The sequence below is a fragment of the Lepisma saccharinum genome, chromosome 16 (genome assembly GCF_977018435.1).
Source record: "Lepisma saccharinum chromosome 16, izLepSacc3.1, whole genome shotgun sequence".
Lineage (NCBI taxonomy): Eukaryota > Metazoa > Arthropoda > Insecta > Zygentoma > Lepismatidae > Lepisma > Lepisma saccharinum.
Genome location: NC_139244.1, coordinates 11,330,966 through 11,349,336, shown reverse-complemented (window position 1 = coordinate 11,349,336; position 18,371 = coordinate 11,330,966). Strand labels below are relative to the sequence as shown.

At 37.3% G+C, this 18,371-nt stretch overlaps 1 protein-coding gene across 1 annotated transcript; it reads left to right on the top strand.

Moving 5' to 3' along the window:
• The first annotated feature begins 5,369 nt into the window (after positions 1–5,369).
• On the top strand, positions 5,370–10,158 carry LOC145999907 (uncharacterized). Its single transcript, XM_083137184.1, has 3 exons — positions 5,370–5,546; positions 7,610–7,988; positions 10,015–10,158. The coding sequence occupies exons 1-3, from the start codon at positions 5,385–5,387 to the stop codon at positions 10,107–10,109; spliced, it is 636 nt and encodes a 211-aa protein (XP_082993310.1). The 5' UTR covers positions 5,370–5,384; the 3' UTR covers positions 10,110–10,158.
• Positions 10,159–18,371: the final 8,213 nt, after the last annotated feature.

The window sequence follows — 18,371 nt, the reverse complement described above, 5'->3', positions numbered from 1 at the left end:
AGGTTTTACATTATTTTTACATCATACAGAGGTATTTCTTCTGTTTGTAATGAAAAAGTTCAATGACTACTAACTTGTTTGAAACATACTCGCTTCCGATTTCCCTTCTCAAAGTCCAGAATGTTTTTTTGAAGCTCTAAACAAAACAAAATGTCTGGCGTCACTGTTACACAAACTTCTCATCGACTTACTTTCGGTGTTTTCTAGCATTCAAATTTGCACCATTGACCAAGCATCTGTTTAAAGATCATTTTCAGCATATAAGATGATCCTCACAGATAAAAGGTGGGTTCTTGTCTGAGGATAATGTGAGAAATATTGTTATGTATTGTGCAAAAATTATACATAATTCATTTATCATATCGATAAGTAACTTTTGCTAACAGTACAAGTGTTAGTATTACAATAATTAGTGAATCATTTTGAAAATTATGCATAGAAATGAAAATTTGGTTAGAAAAGTAATATTTTTGATGGATACATAGCTATATCTATTAGAATTTCTTTTAACAATTGTACCTAATTAGTATTTTTCAGGATCTTTGAACAATTTTAAGTTTTTTGGAACCTACTTCAGGATTATTTTAGTCTAATTTAATGTTTTTAGAACCTATTTCAGGATTTTTAGAACCTATTTTAGGATTTTTAGGATTTTTAGAAACTATTTTAGGATTTTTAGAACCTATTTTAGGATTTTTAGGATTTTTAGAAACTATTTTAGGATTTTTAGAACCTATTTTAGGATTTTTAGAACTTATTTTAGGATTTTTAGAACCTATTTTAGGATTTTTAGGATTTTTAGAACCTATTTTAGGATTTTTAGAACCTATTTTAGGATTTTTAGAACATATTTAGGATTTTTAAGATTTTTAGAACCTATTTTAGGATTTTTAGAACCTATTTTAGGATTTTTAGAACCTATTTTAGGATTTTCAGGATTTTTAGAACCTATTTTAGGATTTTTAGAACCTATTTTAGGATTTTTAGAACATATTTAGGATTTTTAAGATTTTTAGAACCTATTTTAGGATTTTTAGAACCTATTTTAGGATTTTTAGAACCTATTTTAGGATTTTTAGAACATATTTAGGATTTTTAGAACCTATTTTAGGATTTTTAGAACCTATTTTAGGATTTTTAGGATTTTTAGAATCTATTTTAGGATTTTTAGAACCTATTTTAGGATTTTTAGAACATATTTAGGATTTTTAAGATTTTTAGAACCTATTTTAGGATTTTTAGAACCTATTTTAGGATTTTTAGAACCTATTTTAGGATTTTTAGAACATATTTAGGATTTTTAGGATTTTTAGAACCTATTTTAGGATTTTTAGAACCTATTTTAGGATTTTTAGAACATATTTAGGATTTTAAAGATTTTTAGAACCTATTTTAGGATTTTTAGAACCTATTTTAGGATTTTTAGAACCTATTTTAGGATTTTTAGAACATATTTAGGATTTTTAGGATTTTTAGAACCTATTTTAGGATTTTTAGAACCTATTTTAGGATTTTTAGGATTTTTAGAACCTATTTTAGGATTTTTAGAACCTATTTTAGGATTTTTAGAACCTATTTTAGGATTTTTAGGATTTTTAGAACCTATTTTAGGATTTTTAGAACCTATTTTAGGATTTTTAGAACATATTTAGGATTTTTAAGATTTTTAGAACCTATTTTAGGATTTTTAGAACCTATTTTAGGATTTTTAGAACATATTTAGGATTTTTAAGATTTTTAGAACCTATTTTAGGATTTTTAGAACCTATTTTAGGATTTTTAGGATTTTTAGAACCTATTTTAGGATTTTTAGAACCTATTTTAAGATTTTTAGAACCTATTTTAGGATTTTTAGAACCTATTTTAGGATTTTTAGAACAAATTTAGGATTTTTAGAACCTATTTTAGGATTTTTAGAACCTATTTTAGGATTTTTAGAACCTATTTTAGGATTTTTAGGATTTTTAGAACTTATTTTAGGATTTTTAGAACCTATTTTAGGATTTTTAGAACCTATTTTAGGATTTTTAGAACCTATTTTAGGAACATAAAAGAACATTTTTAGAACCTAAAAATCCGACGTCAAGTTATAACTCTATCAAATTCTTAAGGAAAAAATAGTTATTTAAACACATATTATATGTTATATTATCGTATTTCTCTTTTCTGCCACTTTTAACTGATCGCGAAGAAGAGGATGAAAGGTTATAAGATGAAATGAACAGAACATAACACAACTTAACCCCCACAGAGGATTATACTAGCTGTGAGTTCAGACGCCAGAGCCTTGTTAGTCTGCAAAATGCAGTCCAGGGTCTATAGTAGAGGTTAACATTTGAGTGCCATCATAAAGAGTCACCTCTTACACCTTTTATTTTACACACACACACACACACACACACACACACACACACACACACACATATATATATATATATATATATTATATGGCTCTACCGTGGTCCAATTGGAAAGGCGCCCGAGTCTCGGGTTCGATTCCCGAGAAAGGAAAGTCGATTGCAGGTGGGAACTGTTCACATCATGTCCGCGCATAAGGTGACTCTGGGGTTCACCAGCCTCGAATAAAATTGAGTCAACCATTGGAGGTTAAGGCACAGGGAGCATTGTGCTGATCACATCCGAGATAACGAATGTGTGGAGCAACCACTGGTAGGTGGACCATTGCAGATTATTTTTTTATGATTTCACTTATGTATTTTTAAGTCAAAACTGATAACATTTTATTGTTATCATGTCTGTCTTAGAAATGGCAGCCATGTTTCCATAGTGAATATGCGCCATTACGCAAATATGAATATCTCTGAAACTGTAAAGCTTACACACTTGAAACAGCAAATATTCAAATTAGCATATTCTGTAACACAATTCACGTTATTATAATAATTACAGTAAATCAGTAACTTTTCTGGGTTGACACAAAATTGTCACTTATTGCATGTGAACGTTGAAACTTTTTTAATGTTTGATCATGCATATCTGATGGAGATGTTTTCATTTAATCTTGATTTTATACACTGTTGGTATATTAGTACAGATAAATTGTCAATAGGAGCGCTGTAACAAGAATTTACATAGATCATGTCTCATTTACTATCACACTAAAAGTTAAAGACAAAAGTATATAACAAAATTGAAACACATATTTTTCAAGTAAAAGAAGGTATTTTTTCACAGAACAAAACTCAGTTCTAGCACATTAATTCAATCCTTTTTCGACTCACGCCTAAAGATTTTTCATTACTATTATATATAGGCATACACTTTGTTATTATAATAAGGCAACCAAACTATTCTGAGAGCTTATCCTTACGTATCCTAATTAGGAATTTCAAAATATGACAGACGCAAAATTCCACGGGCGATAAAATGCCTGCTTTGTTATCTGTATGCAGCAGTACGTGCAAACTTCCATCTGAACCATAGTTTACCCATAGGTGATACGGTTTGCAAATGTAGCATTTTTACCCACATAGATCGCACGCAAGCAAAAAAATCTTGTAACATTATTTAGCTTTCAACATCTTCCTGAATCTGTAAGCGTTTTTGTACATTTGGAAATATTAAATGTATTCTACTGTACATTTTCTTGACTTCTTGAACCTTTAAAATTGTTTTAGAAATTTTGGAAAATATCCAAAGCTCGCAACAGTACTAACGCATTGGAAATGGTAATAAAGGGACGAAAGTAATGTTTTGTAAAAAGAATTCTGAATTGTCTTAATCTCTCTTGTAGGTTTGAACGTAGTTGGGGGTCTTTGCGTAACAAGCAGTAGGTGACGAGATTACAGGTGGTTAAGAACGTGTGTTTCCACACATCAGTGTTCCAATGATGTCAATGTAGCACGTGATGCAACCAAAAGTTTGCAAATGAACCTCGGGACTCTATCTGGAATCATTGGAGCAAGGCCGCGCACAACGATACAGAAGGGGAGAAAGCTAGTGGGCAAGCGTAAAGCAGTACACGCTGATGCAAACAGCTGGTAGCTGCAGCTGTGTTTTCCACTCACGTCTCTCGCGTGTTCATTGGTGGAACCCTCTCGAGTTACTCCTTGCGCAGAGGGTTGTCCATAGATTCCCTGGATAGACTTCTTCTTTGTGAGTTTCTCCAAGATTCCCGTGGTGCAAAATGCTTTACACATATACGAAAGACTAGAAACTAAGCTAGAAGAATCTGAAACAACTAAATGATTCATTGATTGAAATAAAGGTTATTGGTGCGTCAGCAGTTATGCTATTTGCACCCATCACACTATACGGCGTCAAGCTCCTTACCATAACTCAGACCAACAAATGTCTCTGAGGAATTAAATCTCCTTACCTAGGTTAAAAGCTGACGCTGTAAAGAGGCACTCAGTACATACAAGGACAAAACACAGGACAACACATAGTCCTGCAGTCCTATTGACTGTAGGTCAAGACGCCAGAGTCCCGTTTGCCTACAACAGTTACCGTAGCAACCTACATGAAAGCGAGGTTGATTTTTGAATGACGTCTGTAAACATGACCATAGTTCCTGTCAATATCGGACATACACCGATGAGCTGTTATTATGACCATCCCGCTCCGGGAACATTTAGCGCACCTGGAGCACGGAGGGTAACACGTGACAGCTGACAGCATGGTATATATTGGTCAGGTCTACAGGCTCGCTGTTGGTAGTGTCTCCGGAGTGAGAGAATGGGAGAAGCGGCCGATCGCTCCCAGTTTGATGGAGGTCAAATTGTGATGGCACGACACCTTGGTACCAGCATCTCTGAAACGGCACGACAACTTGGTACCAGCATCTCTGAAACGACGCAGCTTGTTGGCTGCTCTCGTGCCGCTGATGTGAACACATAGAAAGTGGTGCAACGATGGGCAAACAACGACACGTCGTCCAGCCATGTGTCTACAGCTGCTCATTGATGCCAGCGGAGGCTGTCACGCATTTTTCGGAGCGACCGCAGGGCCACACTGCGAGAAATCGCCCACAGGTACAACAGTGGTGACCACGACAATGTTTCAGGACACGGTTCATCAAACACTGCTGTGCACAGGACTTCGGACATAATGTGATAGCTCATTAGGTAGGTGGTCATCGGTGTATTTACAGCAAGGTTACAACCACGTATTGTCACCAGAGTTAAGAATAGCTCTCATCCCATAAACATGTGAACAAGTTTACCACAAAGGACTACATCACATGGACAACATTCCTCTGTCATTCAGCTCGCACCAAAATCAAAATTTCGGTATCTATGATTGTAACAGATAAGAATATCTTCCGTTGAAGATAAGCGTAGTCCTGAAACAATTGACAGGAGGCTGTATAAAAGTACATGTTCCTTTAAATCTTCACTGCAGTCAGTTCCACCTGAGGCAAGATGAACAAGTTCCTGTTCTTATTCGCCAGCTTCCTTCTCTTCGTCCAGGTCTTGGGCCATGGTCACCTTGCCGACCCCCCTATGCGTTCGTCGATGTGGAGGGTGGGCTTCAACACGCCCCCCAACTACAACGACGATGGGTTGAACTGCGGTGGATTCAATGTAAGCATACTATGTATGATGACTCTTTTATCTTTTTATCCTCATGCCGCACTTTCTCATTTAACAATCGCTTAAGAGACTCACTTTGAGAGCTAGCGTGAAGAGCAGTGAACAAGGGGTTTCTTAGGAACACGATTTCTCGAAAGTCTCTTGGGTTATTACAAATGATTGGAGCGCTTTCATGAGTTTGACATATTGCCATGAAATTTTACAGTAATATAGCAAAACTCAAAAAGTTTTCTTCCCTTGCAGGCGTGTTTCGGATTTCTGTCGGGAGAGCGCAGCACTGAGTAAAGATGGCGACAGGCGCTGAGAAAGCTTATGATGTGCTGGAATTTCATGCATATCGGTTGGTCAAAACAGTGCAACAATTTTCTTACAAAAAAACATCCTCTTCCATCAGTTGACTAAGAGACTTCGTCGACTTCTATTGGCTATGTGTGCAACTCGCTCGCACGCGCTCAAGAGTTTCATCACTCACTGCTCAGTGCTGCGCTCTCCCGACAGAAATCTGAAACACGCCTGCAAGAGAAGAAAACTTTTTGAGTTTTGCTACATTACTGTAAAATTTCATGGCAGTATGCCAAATATTATAGCTACAGCAAACTCATGAAACCGCACCAATCATTTGTAATGTGTGTGTGTGTATGTTTATATATATATATATATATATATATATATATATATATATATATATATATATATTGGTAAATTAATCACAAGGGTGAATCTTGACAGTAAATGTTTCAATTTTGTTACTCCTATCATAGTACTTTAGAAGATGTTTGATTGGTCGTTTAGTAGTAGTTAAAGCTTGCAATAATGAAAACTTTCCAAGTTAATGTTATGCTAATCTAAAACTTGAAACTTTCTTAGTTAATGCTATGTTAATACAGGGTGGCGCAAGAGTCAGTTTACCCAAACAACACGTTGATAGTGTATGTGCTTCTTCTGCTAAGTAATATTTTTAAGGTATACGGTTGGTAACATTGTCGTGTGACATTGGCAATACTGCACTCGTTATTCTTTTGTCGACAGTTGAGTCTCTGGCTTGTAGTGTGGTTGTTTGTTGATAGATGACACATTTGAAGAGTGGGCGCCGTCGTATTATTGTGATTTAGGCCATCATCACTGGCAGATTTGGATGCACTGAAAGACTCAACTTATCAATGCATTTCATGTCATCAACAATGATACAAGTTTACTGCATCGTACTTGCAATTCTGTTGTTGATCGTTGCACACAGTGTATTGCAAACAATTGAGGACACTTTGAACAAAACCACTGAAACTGGAATTTTGTGTAGGCTGTCTACTTTTTTATTGTAGACTATCTATACCTGAATTTGTGTATGGGTAAACTGATTCTTGCTTCACCTGGCATAAAAATTGAAACTCTCTTAGTTAATCCACGTTAATGAAAATATTATTATCTTTAGTTCATGCTATGTTAATAGAAAAATATAATCTTGTTTGGTTAATGTTACATTAATATAAAAACTAAAATTTACTAGCTAATGCTATCTTAATGAAAAATTAAATCTTTATGAGATAATGCTATGTTAATGTAAAAATTAAAACTTTGTTAGTTAATCGACGTTAATGAAAAATTAAACTTAATTATTAATATAGAAATAAAAACTTTGTTTGTTAATGTTACATAAATATAAAACTTAAAACTTACTTAGCTAATTCTATGTTAATGTAAAATTTTAACTTTGCAAGATAATGCTATGTTAGTGTAAGAATTAAAACTTTAAAACCTTCCTTGCATACTTTCTAAGTAAATTTGTTCTATTAGAATTGAGTAATCCAATTGTGGAGTCCCTGTTTTAAGTCCACTTTATACTCGGTAGGTTAATCGGGACAAGACCTACAGTTTGAGTTTGATCCGAAACACTGTGTGCCTCGACCGGGTATGGAACTCGGGGACCACCAGGCTGTCCCAAACATTAATACCCCATCATGTTCTGCATCATACACTAAAATCATGTTGTTGAATGAAACATTCGCTCCTAATCTACCATTGTTTCAAGTCGCCATTCTTTTGTTTTGATTCTCTAGGTACAGTGGGACCAGAACAGCGGCCTGTGCGGCGAGTGCGGGGACGATTACGCCCTCCCCCGCCCACGCCCCAACGAAGCGGGCGGTGTTTACGGGAATGGGATCATCGTAAGGGACTACAAGGTAGGGGAGGAGATACAGGTGATGCTGAACTTCTCCACGAACCACGGAGGGTTCAGTGAGTTCCGCCTCTGTCCCGTCAACGACCCCAGCAAGCTGTCCACCCAGGAATGCTTCGACCAGCACCTTCTGGAACTGGCCGACGGCACCGGCACCCAGTACTTCCACGACCAGCACCAGTATCCCTACGTCTTTGGTGTCAAGCTTCCTGATGGACTAACGTGCACCCAATGCGTCTTCCAATGGTACTGGAAAGCAGGTATGAGGCGACCATATTTGTATCGTCATGCATTATTGTTTTGCAGTGTTGGAAATTACACCGTGGTCAGTGGCGGCGCTTAGGAGGGCAGTGACCCCCGCACTATGCTAAACCTTATCTAGAAAGGGCAATATACTATCTTTGCCCCCTCCCCCCAGTTTTGGCACTTTGCCCACCCACTGACCGTGGTTCAAAATAACACCATGCGTGATCGAAAAATACTCAGACTTGGTTGTAACAGAACATCATTGGTTAAATGTTAAAAGTAAAACCTTTTTTATGATTGCCGTTATTGTACAGCGTGAACAACAAGGAACCTATACTCTGTCCAAAGAATCTATGGAGCAGACCCGTAGCCAGGATTTTATTTCGGGAGGGGCTCATCTCTTATCAGCAGCCGCCATCAGAAGGCAAAAAAGTGAGGGAGTAGAAGTCCTGAAGATGAATTTCTTAATATATTACAAATTGTTGTAAAAGATGTTTAATCCTACTAAGGAAGTAAAATTAATAACCACTATACACTATTTAATTAGATATTTGTAGGATTTCGGAGGGGGCTTCGGCCTCCTTAGGCTCCCACCTGGCTACGTACCTCCTGTGGAGAAAGGTATAAGTGTTTTATAGTTCCATATTTTAATATTTTTGCTGTAAAACTGATTTTCAGGTGATGTAATGCAAAGTGCCAATTGTAATATGTATTTGATAAGGATTTGTTGGTAAGAGCGGCACGGGAGGCCGACACGCGCCCGCAAATTGAAGGCGATTGTACACTCCTCACAAAAAGCTTGGAATATTGTTATATTAGGCAATAGGTGATAGGCACGGTGACATGTAGGCGAAAACTCAAGAACGTCCAGCAGGTGTTGCATTCCAAAGCTGTACCTATCACCTAATGCCTAGTATAAGCATATTCACAAGTTTTTATGAGGAGTGTATTTTGTTCTATTCAATTGTGGGTTCTCTGAGTTTGTGATTACTTCCACTTTATGCACAAATAGGCTAATCTGGATTGGGCCTACACTTTAACCCGAGACCCCTTAATTACAAGGCGACCACTTAGCACTACGCCATAGGAGAGATCAGTACCACTTTTGGTGTTAATATGGAAATGGCGATCTACAGTGCCATCTCTTTTTATCTTGTTCCACCATTGGTTGTCACCCAACACATTTCTCGTTGTCATTGCAGACTATTTTTCTAGAATGTAGGGATTGGCAAGTCACAAAATATAATCAGAACATTTTTTAGAGGCGGATATATATTATAGTGTGCAAGGATCCTAGTGTCATATTCTAAATGGCCCTAACTGAAAGGTACACAGGAGCAGAACTGTAGCCTACAACAAATCTATATTAAATATTTTTTCTAAATGGTATTTTTTTATGCAGTACCTGAAAGGAAAGAAAAATAAATTTGGTACAATTTCACATTATGTGCAGATACGCTTAGGGCGACAGTTTATTTTGTCAATCTAATTTTGTTATTTTTGTTAAATAACAAAAAATAATATTTGGGCTAGAAGAGTATATATTTGTCTATTTTCCTGTTCTTTTCTGAGGGTTGCAAGAGGGACGGAATGAAACAAAGGAGGGGCGTTGACCCCCTGCCCCATCTGACAGCGCCATTGCTAGATTCTGTAAACCCAAGGAATACATTTATCAATAAATACAGTTGAGAATGTCATGAAGGCATGGTGGGTTTGAGATACGGTCACACACATTCATAAGCTAGGTCACATTCAGAGGTGATGTGATCAGCACCACTCTCTGTCAGCCTTTACCCTCCCTCAAGTACCCATTTATTACAGGCTGGGTGGGTGAACCCCAGAGCCGATTCTCGCTGGAACGTTGCTGGAAAAGTCCCCATCCGAAACCACCCACCCCGGGTATCGCGCGTGGCAATCAGATGCACAAGAAAAATAATAAGGCAAAAAAAAATAAAAAAAATAGTTAATTATTGTTATTAGTAAATGGATAAGTGAATATCTGGCATCAAATGTGTGGTCTAATGCTTTGTTGATTTTTAGGTAACCGATGGGGAAACTGTGGTGACGGAACCGAAGGCATGGGATGCGGACAACAGGAGAGCTACAGGAACTGTGCAGATGTTTCCATCTCATAAATAAAGATGTTTCCATCTCATAAATAACGTCACTAAATTGTAAAAGAAAGTAACTAAAGTATAAATCACCAACCCTGAGACCTTCTGTAAACAAACCGTCTCACCGATTCGATGTATCACTGAACACGGAGACCTTCCCGCACGCATAGAACTCGGCATGTTGAAACTAGCACTACTTTATCGCTGTTCACATGATTATTTTTAGAAAATAACCAATGTTATAAAATATCATTATGCACACAAATCTAAGCTCATTGAAAGTTACAATGCATATTCCTACAAAATGTTCACACTTATCTTGCCTTGGCATGTCACCAAGTTATTTTACGAAGTGCACTATATTTGGCGGAACAAAGATCGTTATTAGGATGCTTGTAAAAGTTTCCAACCGCAATAAATTTACGAACTTTCTTTGTCTTGTTTTGATCATCATCATCAATATATTTATTGGACTTACAGCATTGCATATGGCTGTTTATGCCCATTATATATTTTATTTACATAAGATACAATTTACATAAAATCTACAAATAAATTTCAAATACACTCCTATCTATATCAAACCTTAGAAATATACATTACCATGTTATATCATTTTGTCTAAAAAATATGCAATTAAAATATATTCAATTCGCATGCAAGAAAGAAGCCAAATTTATGGGAAATGATTACTGGTGTAAAGAGTTAACCATAAAGGTGAAGCAATAAGTACAAAAGAAAGAACATTGGGTTTAAAGTGAGACGTCATTTGCGGCAGCTTATCCATACTACCAATTGGCCGTTGTTTTACCTTACGTAATGAATCCTGTAACAACGATGGATTTTCGTGTGGATTATTTTACTTCTATGAGTTTGCAATGCTTTCTGCATGCACGTGGTTTTGTTTACAGAAGGTCTCAGGGTTGGTGATTTACACTTTAGCTAGTACTGAAAGTTTCGAGTATAAAAAAACTTACATCATAATATCCGATATTGAATTTCTATACATGTTCCTACAATCAATACTTTCTTTAGTGGTACTGACAATATAAGTCTTTCTTATTTCTGTACAATAATCCATGAAATAAACTATGTACTTATGTACCTACTGGTGTGTTTGTCTCTTTAGTTCCTTGGCTTCATGTGACGAAAGATTGCGCCTTAGCAGAGTAAAATTTTACTTGTGTCTAGCGAAATTAAATGTATTATGACACCAGGCTTGGGCAATTCGCTTGATGTCTCGCTCACTTCCTTCTTCCCTCCCCTTACAACACAGTAGACAGTGGCGTAAATAACACCCCCGCAAGCCCGGGGTGCGGGTGGGCGCATGAGCTTCGGGGCGCAATTGAAATGCTAAATTAAGAAAAACCTTTAAGTTTACAAAAGTTTTCCTTTCCTTCGACGTTAAAATATATTTTCAACCAAACATTTATTTTTATGCCCCTACAACTGCAAATAGAAAATGTTAATCACTAGAAAAGTACAAAGTCAATTACCAGATTAGAAGTAAATCTACAGTAGTCGAATAGTTCAAGTCATTGATTACGTCGTCGTAGGATAGACGATAGCAGTGCTGCAATGAGCGTTTCTCGCTCGAGCGGCAAATAGTTCGCACGGGCAACGCTAGATGGCATGCAGAATTGCGAGTTCTTCCGTTCGAGCGAAAAACAACCGAACTAGCGAAATACACTCGAACTATCGAACCCTATTAGTACACATATTTCCGTAATTTGTCTATGGTAGTAAGCCCTCAAATATGGATCGTGAAGTAAAAGACGAAGTGAACTGAAAAGTAAGTGAACATAATCATTTCTATGTTAAAATACAGTTTTGTGTATCTTACCGAGATATGTGAATATAATCGTAGAAACATAAAATTTCAGTCTAGGTAGTTTTTAAGGTTTATAGTTTATAGTATATGTGAAAATGAAATATTTGATTATGGGCTGAAAATACCTAGACTGAAATTTTATATTTCTACGACTATTTTCACATTGAAATGATGTTCGATTGAATGTTATAACTGCATTGTATTATTTCGCAGAATATGATTATCCTTTTCGATAAGTGAAGAATGATGAACCCGTACTTGTTGCACTGTGATACGATATTTGTAATTGCTTAGGCAGGTCTGTCAGCATGTGTATCCATTTTATGTTTCGGTCTGTAGATATTGCATACTTTCATATGTGCTGTGTTTGAGTCTTACATAACAATATACGGAATTATTATTTAGAATTGCAATTGCAGAGTGGTTTCCTTTCATGTGTGGGTTTAAGGTTGACAGTACTGCTTGTTAGGCTCTGAAATACGGGGCGATGCAAATCATTCCACTACGAGTGTGGTACGTTCGAGCGTGGGAGATTCGAACGAATTGGAGCGAGCGAAAGTGGTCCTATGCACTACTCTAGAAGACAAGCATGAAAATGCGCTGGCAAAGCTGATATTCATCCTTCTCCGCCTCTACTCACCGCCTGCGTTTCAGCAAGATTTGGTGAAATTTTGCTGTTCTTAATTTTCTATATTTTAGTTGTTGTAGTGGAATCCGCTACTAATTTATGGGAGAAATGTGAAGAAGATGTATCTTGCACTACAGCTACAGAAATTGTTTGTTTTCGGAATGTAGTGTCAACTGAAATCAAAAGAAGAGACGTCGTACATCAGCGAAGATGCAATTCCTCTTTATATAAAACAAAATTCTGGATAGCAGCATTCCCGACACATGCATTAACAGTGTATATTCACAAATAATTAATTCTAATATACATAATTTTTTACAGTTTGTCTGTTGTCTTAACCTTTCGTACCACTTTTTTCACATTGATTTAAATTGCATGTATGTATTTTCATATTTGTACATACCTAATATCAGGAGTGTATATTCCAGGTCAGCTAGGCTATCTGCGAAGCCTGAAGTCTAGAAAGTAAAGTACTGAAGAAAAATTGATTAGGAACTGTGAATTAGCCTGATTTCAAATAGAAGATAATGGCGATATCTGAAATTGGCAACCTGAATTCTTAGGAGTTGGCAACCTGAGTTCTTATGAGTTGGCAGCCTGAGTTGTTAAGAGTTGGTAACCTGAGTTCTTATGAGTTGGCAACCTGAGTTCTTAGGAGTTGGCAACCTGAATTATTATAAGTTGGCAACCTGACTACCGTTGGGATGGCAACGTGGCTTCCTTGAAGACATCAAGAATGAGCCTAGTCTTCTCCCCTCCTCCATAGCCTAGGACCAGTCAGGTGTCGTACTGAGCTACTCCAGGTCTTAGACTCAGCATACGCCACTGCCTAGTATAAATGTAGAAAATAAACCTTTTTATCTTCCTTATGAATAGTGGCGCACAACTGAGAGTTGCGGGGTGCGGAGAGCGTATTAGTTACGCTACTGGCTGTAGAACCACTGTTCACTCTACAGTGCATACGAGAGCGAGCTTCAACTAATAGGATTAGTCTATACTAACCATGTATAAGATTCCTCAATATCTGGGAAAAAAACTTCTAGAGCAGCGATTTAAATAGAGTATTGAGAGCGGAAGGTGCTGGGAAACTAAAGCAAGAACGATTAACAACTGAATCATCTCTCTATAAAGTTTCTTGAATATACAGGGTGACCCAAAAGTCCCGCGCCATAGGCTGGATTACAACGTTTGTTAAATATGTTGGCCACCATTGTTAAAACACAAGTGTAGGCGGTCACCCATCCCTGGCAGAATGTGGGTCATCAAGTCCGATGATATAACATGGCACTCAGAAGCAATTCGCTTAAACAGATGCCGTTTGTTCTGATTTTCACACTGTACATATTTTCTCTTAGTTAGTCCCACACAGCCACTGCAAACTCGACGGCACTGCGACGTCCCTGTGACAGTAGTCTTTGCGTCCACATAGCCGAATGATTTCTACCAGCTCTTCAGTATTCGACATGATTCACGCGCAAGAAGAAATGATGCAGAACTTTTGGCCCACCCTATATCATTATACTTATTAATACAAAGTCTAACTAACAGGTGGCATTACCATCTAACAGAATTGATACAGAATTAGAGAAGAATTCCCCTCTCTTCAGAATAAGTTCAACACTATCAATATGTTAAATTAAGCCATGCTTTAAGAGTTATAATTATGTATGGAGATGGTTGTTACAAAATTACAATTTTTGCCATCTCTCCGTCATTCCTACGAATTCTCTACTAAAAAGTTCGGTACTATTACAGTATGGGGGTGACACCTATAAATCATATATTTCGCACTTTTTTACATTGCTAACGGACTATTTTGGAATGCGGAACATTTCCTAAGGTGAAATAATGCATTTCTAACTAAGATAATGTCTATTTCTTACATTTACGAGTACATACTGTTACTTGTTATTTCTATTCTGTATCACATTATGGCGGGCTATAGCGTACTGGTTCAGGGCGCGTTGTGCGAGTGTTTTGTCGATTTATGCAGTGTTGCAACCTCGTTCACCGGAAAATACCTACTTTCGTGCCCGGATTTGAAATTATGCTAATACCTCATAAACCATTGACGTTAGCCCCACAAACCATTGACGTTAGCCCCACAAACCATTCACGTTAGCCCCAAAAACAATTTTCCGTAAGGTTAGGTTAGGCAAGCATAGTTAAAAAAAATATAAAAAAAATTAAAAATACTCGACACGTCATTATCTAGTGAAAACACGGCGAGTTTGAAACCCTGACTACGGGGAACATTGTGCTCTCGTGCAGAAAGCAAATGGCGGCAGCAGAATCAGCGTGTCGGACAGAGATTTTCGCAGAAAACAACATGTATTCGCATTAAAATGGATCAAAACTACATTCACGAACTTCCACAAAGCTACAGAAAATGATTTCCGTAAGTACTTTCTCCTGTAAATTTCAAGAAATCCGTCACCCCTATACTATAATGTTACCAAAAGTTCAATGAATAATCCAAATCGTGCCATTCAATTTAGAATTTCTAAAATACCTTACAACCCTAGACAGGAGTCGTTCAAAGGAACTGCAAATGCAATCTTATAGCCACATCATGTTTGAAATTTGATGATTACTGGTGAATATAATCTTTAGTGAGGTGAGGAGCACACAATTCGAGAATAAAGAAGCAGATGGACTGAAGGAAACCAATAAAGTTTATCTAAGAAGACACATTAGTCTACTCAATATTATGCACGACCTTGCTATAGAAGTTTCAAGGTTGTATTATTGTAAAAGAAAAACCAACATTATAATGGCAATAGTTCTTTTAGATACAAAAACCATAAATCCAGGTGGTGGAGTTAATGCACCTTGAATAACTTCACCAGACCAAAACAATAAAAAAAAAGAGGAATAGTTGAAGTCCAGATTCGAACTTCAGTTCTGTATCTTTGGCATAGCTCGAGAGGAAGCGGACCGGATGCGTATCTGTTTCTCTGAGAAGCGTTGTCACTTTTACCTTCAATGATTAGACATCCATTCATGCACTGTGACGCTATACTCTCAAGGTCTCCATGTTGTACAGGGACCGACAGAAAAAGCTTACGTTTTTTAAATGTGTTTATAAATAAAACAATTAATGTAATGCAAGGTTTAATAATCAAAATTGCTACAAAAGTAATTGCCATTTTCAGTTCTTACATTAATTTTTCTTTGTTTTGAAAATTGTGTCCCATAAATTATGACCTCCATTCCTTTCATTATACACTTTTGATTTGAGGTAGCCCCAGAGGAAATAACCACACATAGTCAGATCTGGGGAGTGAGGAGGCCAGGGAACTGCTCCATCTTAACTGAAATGGCGTTGAGAGATGAAGCCAATGAGCACTTCCCCCATTTCGCCGTTGAAAGACCTCACACAACAATCCAATTGTGTCAAAGGGAAACACCATTTTTGAACATTTGAACAACAATTGGTGATCTCAAGTTAGTTATTCGGAACGAAATAGCAACAATTCCGAATGAAATGCTCGTGAGAGTGACGTCCACGGCAAGGCTACATGAATGTGTAAGGAATGGAGGTCATCATTTATCGGACACAATTTTCAAAACAGGGAAACATGAATGTACAATTATTTTTGTAGCAATTTTGATTATTAAACCTTACATTACATTAATTGTTTTATTTATAAACACATTTCAAAACCGTCAGCTTTTTCTGCCGGTCCCTGTATAAGAAAAAAACAGAACACAGTAGCACAACCTAGCAAAGATGACCGAAACCTCACGTTAAGAAATCTCGAAAGAAACTGAGTTGGCAACATCGTATTTACTCCACTACCACGTGGACTTAACAGACAAGTACTGTCATTTCTTAAACCGTGGAAAACGTTTGAGAGGTGAATGTACTAGACTCCACGTGGACTTGACATTTGGCTAGAGGGAAACTGGTCTTTCGCAACTTTATTTGAAGTAAAGTGGCGTTCGAATCAGTACTTCAACTATAGGTATTTTGAGGTTAGACCTTGCAGCTGATTGTGAACAAGAAAACTGACAAGGGTTCTTAAACTTACCATAAGATCTTTACAATGGTCTAGATTAAGTTAGGTATGGTAACACAGCTCACCTAACTTCACTTGCAAATTTAGAACAATAAAGGTTTCTTTGATTTGCATGCTTGAGCAACACTCCGTGCGGTTCGAACTTACCGCCTGCACACTTAACCTTAAGGCCAGTAAGAAGCAGAGCAGTTGAGGAGCGGTTTGCGCACACATAAAACTAAATGCATCATATCGATTGATGTACCAGAATGCATCGATTGATTCACTAAAGTGTGTTTTATGGCTTCTTCAAAGAATCAGATTCACATTTGATGCATTTGGATGCATTTTTGTATGTCGTGAAAGAAACACCAAAGTGAATTGATTCAAGTGAGGATTTCTATCAGTCGAGATGCATTTCAATGCATCAGTTGATGTTCCTTGATACACCTTCCTGCATCTTTTTGGATGATGCATTTAAACGTTTGGTCTGAGCTACAGAGTGTATTTAGCTCAGACGAAACATTTAAGTGCATCATAAAAAAAAGTATTCTGCTGAATCAAAACGCATCAACTGATGCATTGAAGTGCATATCCACTGATAGAAATCCTCACTTGAATCAAATGATGCACTTTGGTGTTTCTTTAACGACATACAAAAATGCACCCAAATGCATCAAATGTGAATCTGATTCTTTGAAGAAGCCATAAAACACACTTTAGTGAATCAATCGATGCATTCTGGTGCATCAATCGATATGATGCATTTATTTCTCTGAGTGCGTGGAGAGGTAAAAAAATAACGTTTGGAGAAAGTGACCTTCTTACCACGAAATTGCAAGAGTCGTTTTACCGCCTGATATAACATCTACCGTGCGCGTCTTTTCGTGAACATAGTGTTTATTTGAAATGTTTTTGCCCATAACCTAACTTCATCAAACGTAATCTTATTCGTTAAGCCGTTCTTGGATAACATTGAACATCCGGTAGCTTGCACTAACGTACGCAATTTTTTTTCCGAAGAGGACTGGAATTTCAAAATTCGATATCACTTAGCTGCGTTCTAAGTAGGGGTGGGATACACTTTAAAATATTTCGTAATTATCAATTTTAATCATTGTTTTTACAAGTTGATCAAAGACAAAAATGATAATCGGGGGCAGTGGCGGCGATTGGGTTCCAAAACCGGGGAGGTGGCAAGGACAGTATATTTCACTTTGTAGATAAGTTTTAGCATAGTGCGGGGGCAAAAGTGGCGAAAACTGGGGGGCAACCGCCCCCTCGCCCCCCTAATCGCCGTCACTGATCGGGGGTCACTTTAAGGGGACCTCCAGATTTCTCTACTGTTTTCATTTGAAAATTTTGAGTTTCATAAAATTCGGGAGGGGCTGCAGCCCAATCAGCTTACCCCTGCGTGCACAAGAGAGCTTGTACAGCCAACGTCAAAAGTAACAGTAAGCGAAATGCCCATCTCTACTTTCATTCATTATGTTTCTCGTAATGCAACGATCTAAATTGAAATACAAACGTCAACAAGAGTATAACATCTGCTTCGCATCAACAGAATTCCATTTCTTAAAACGACACAGGAAGTAGAATAAAAAAAGAATTAAATAGAGATGGACAATTTGCCTACTGTTATTTTTGCCGTTGGCTTCACTACGACTTCTCCTCGTGGTGTTAAACAAATGCCACATTTTCATTTTCTTTGTTCACTTCATATCTTTGGTATAACTTGCGGATTTGGAGGGTCCATAGGCGTGCGCACGGGGGAGGAGGCAGATTTTATTTTTGTTTTTTTGTTTCTTGAACATGTGCTGCAT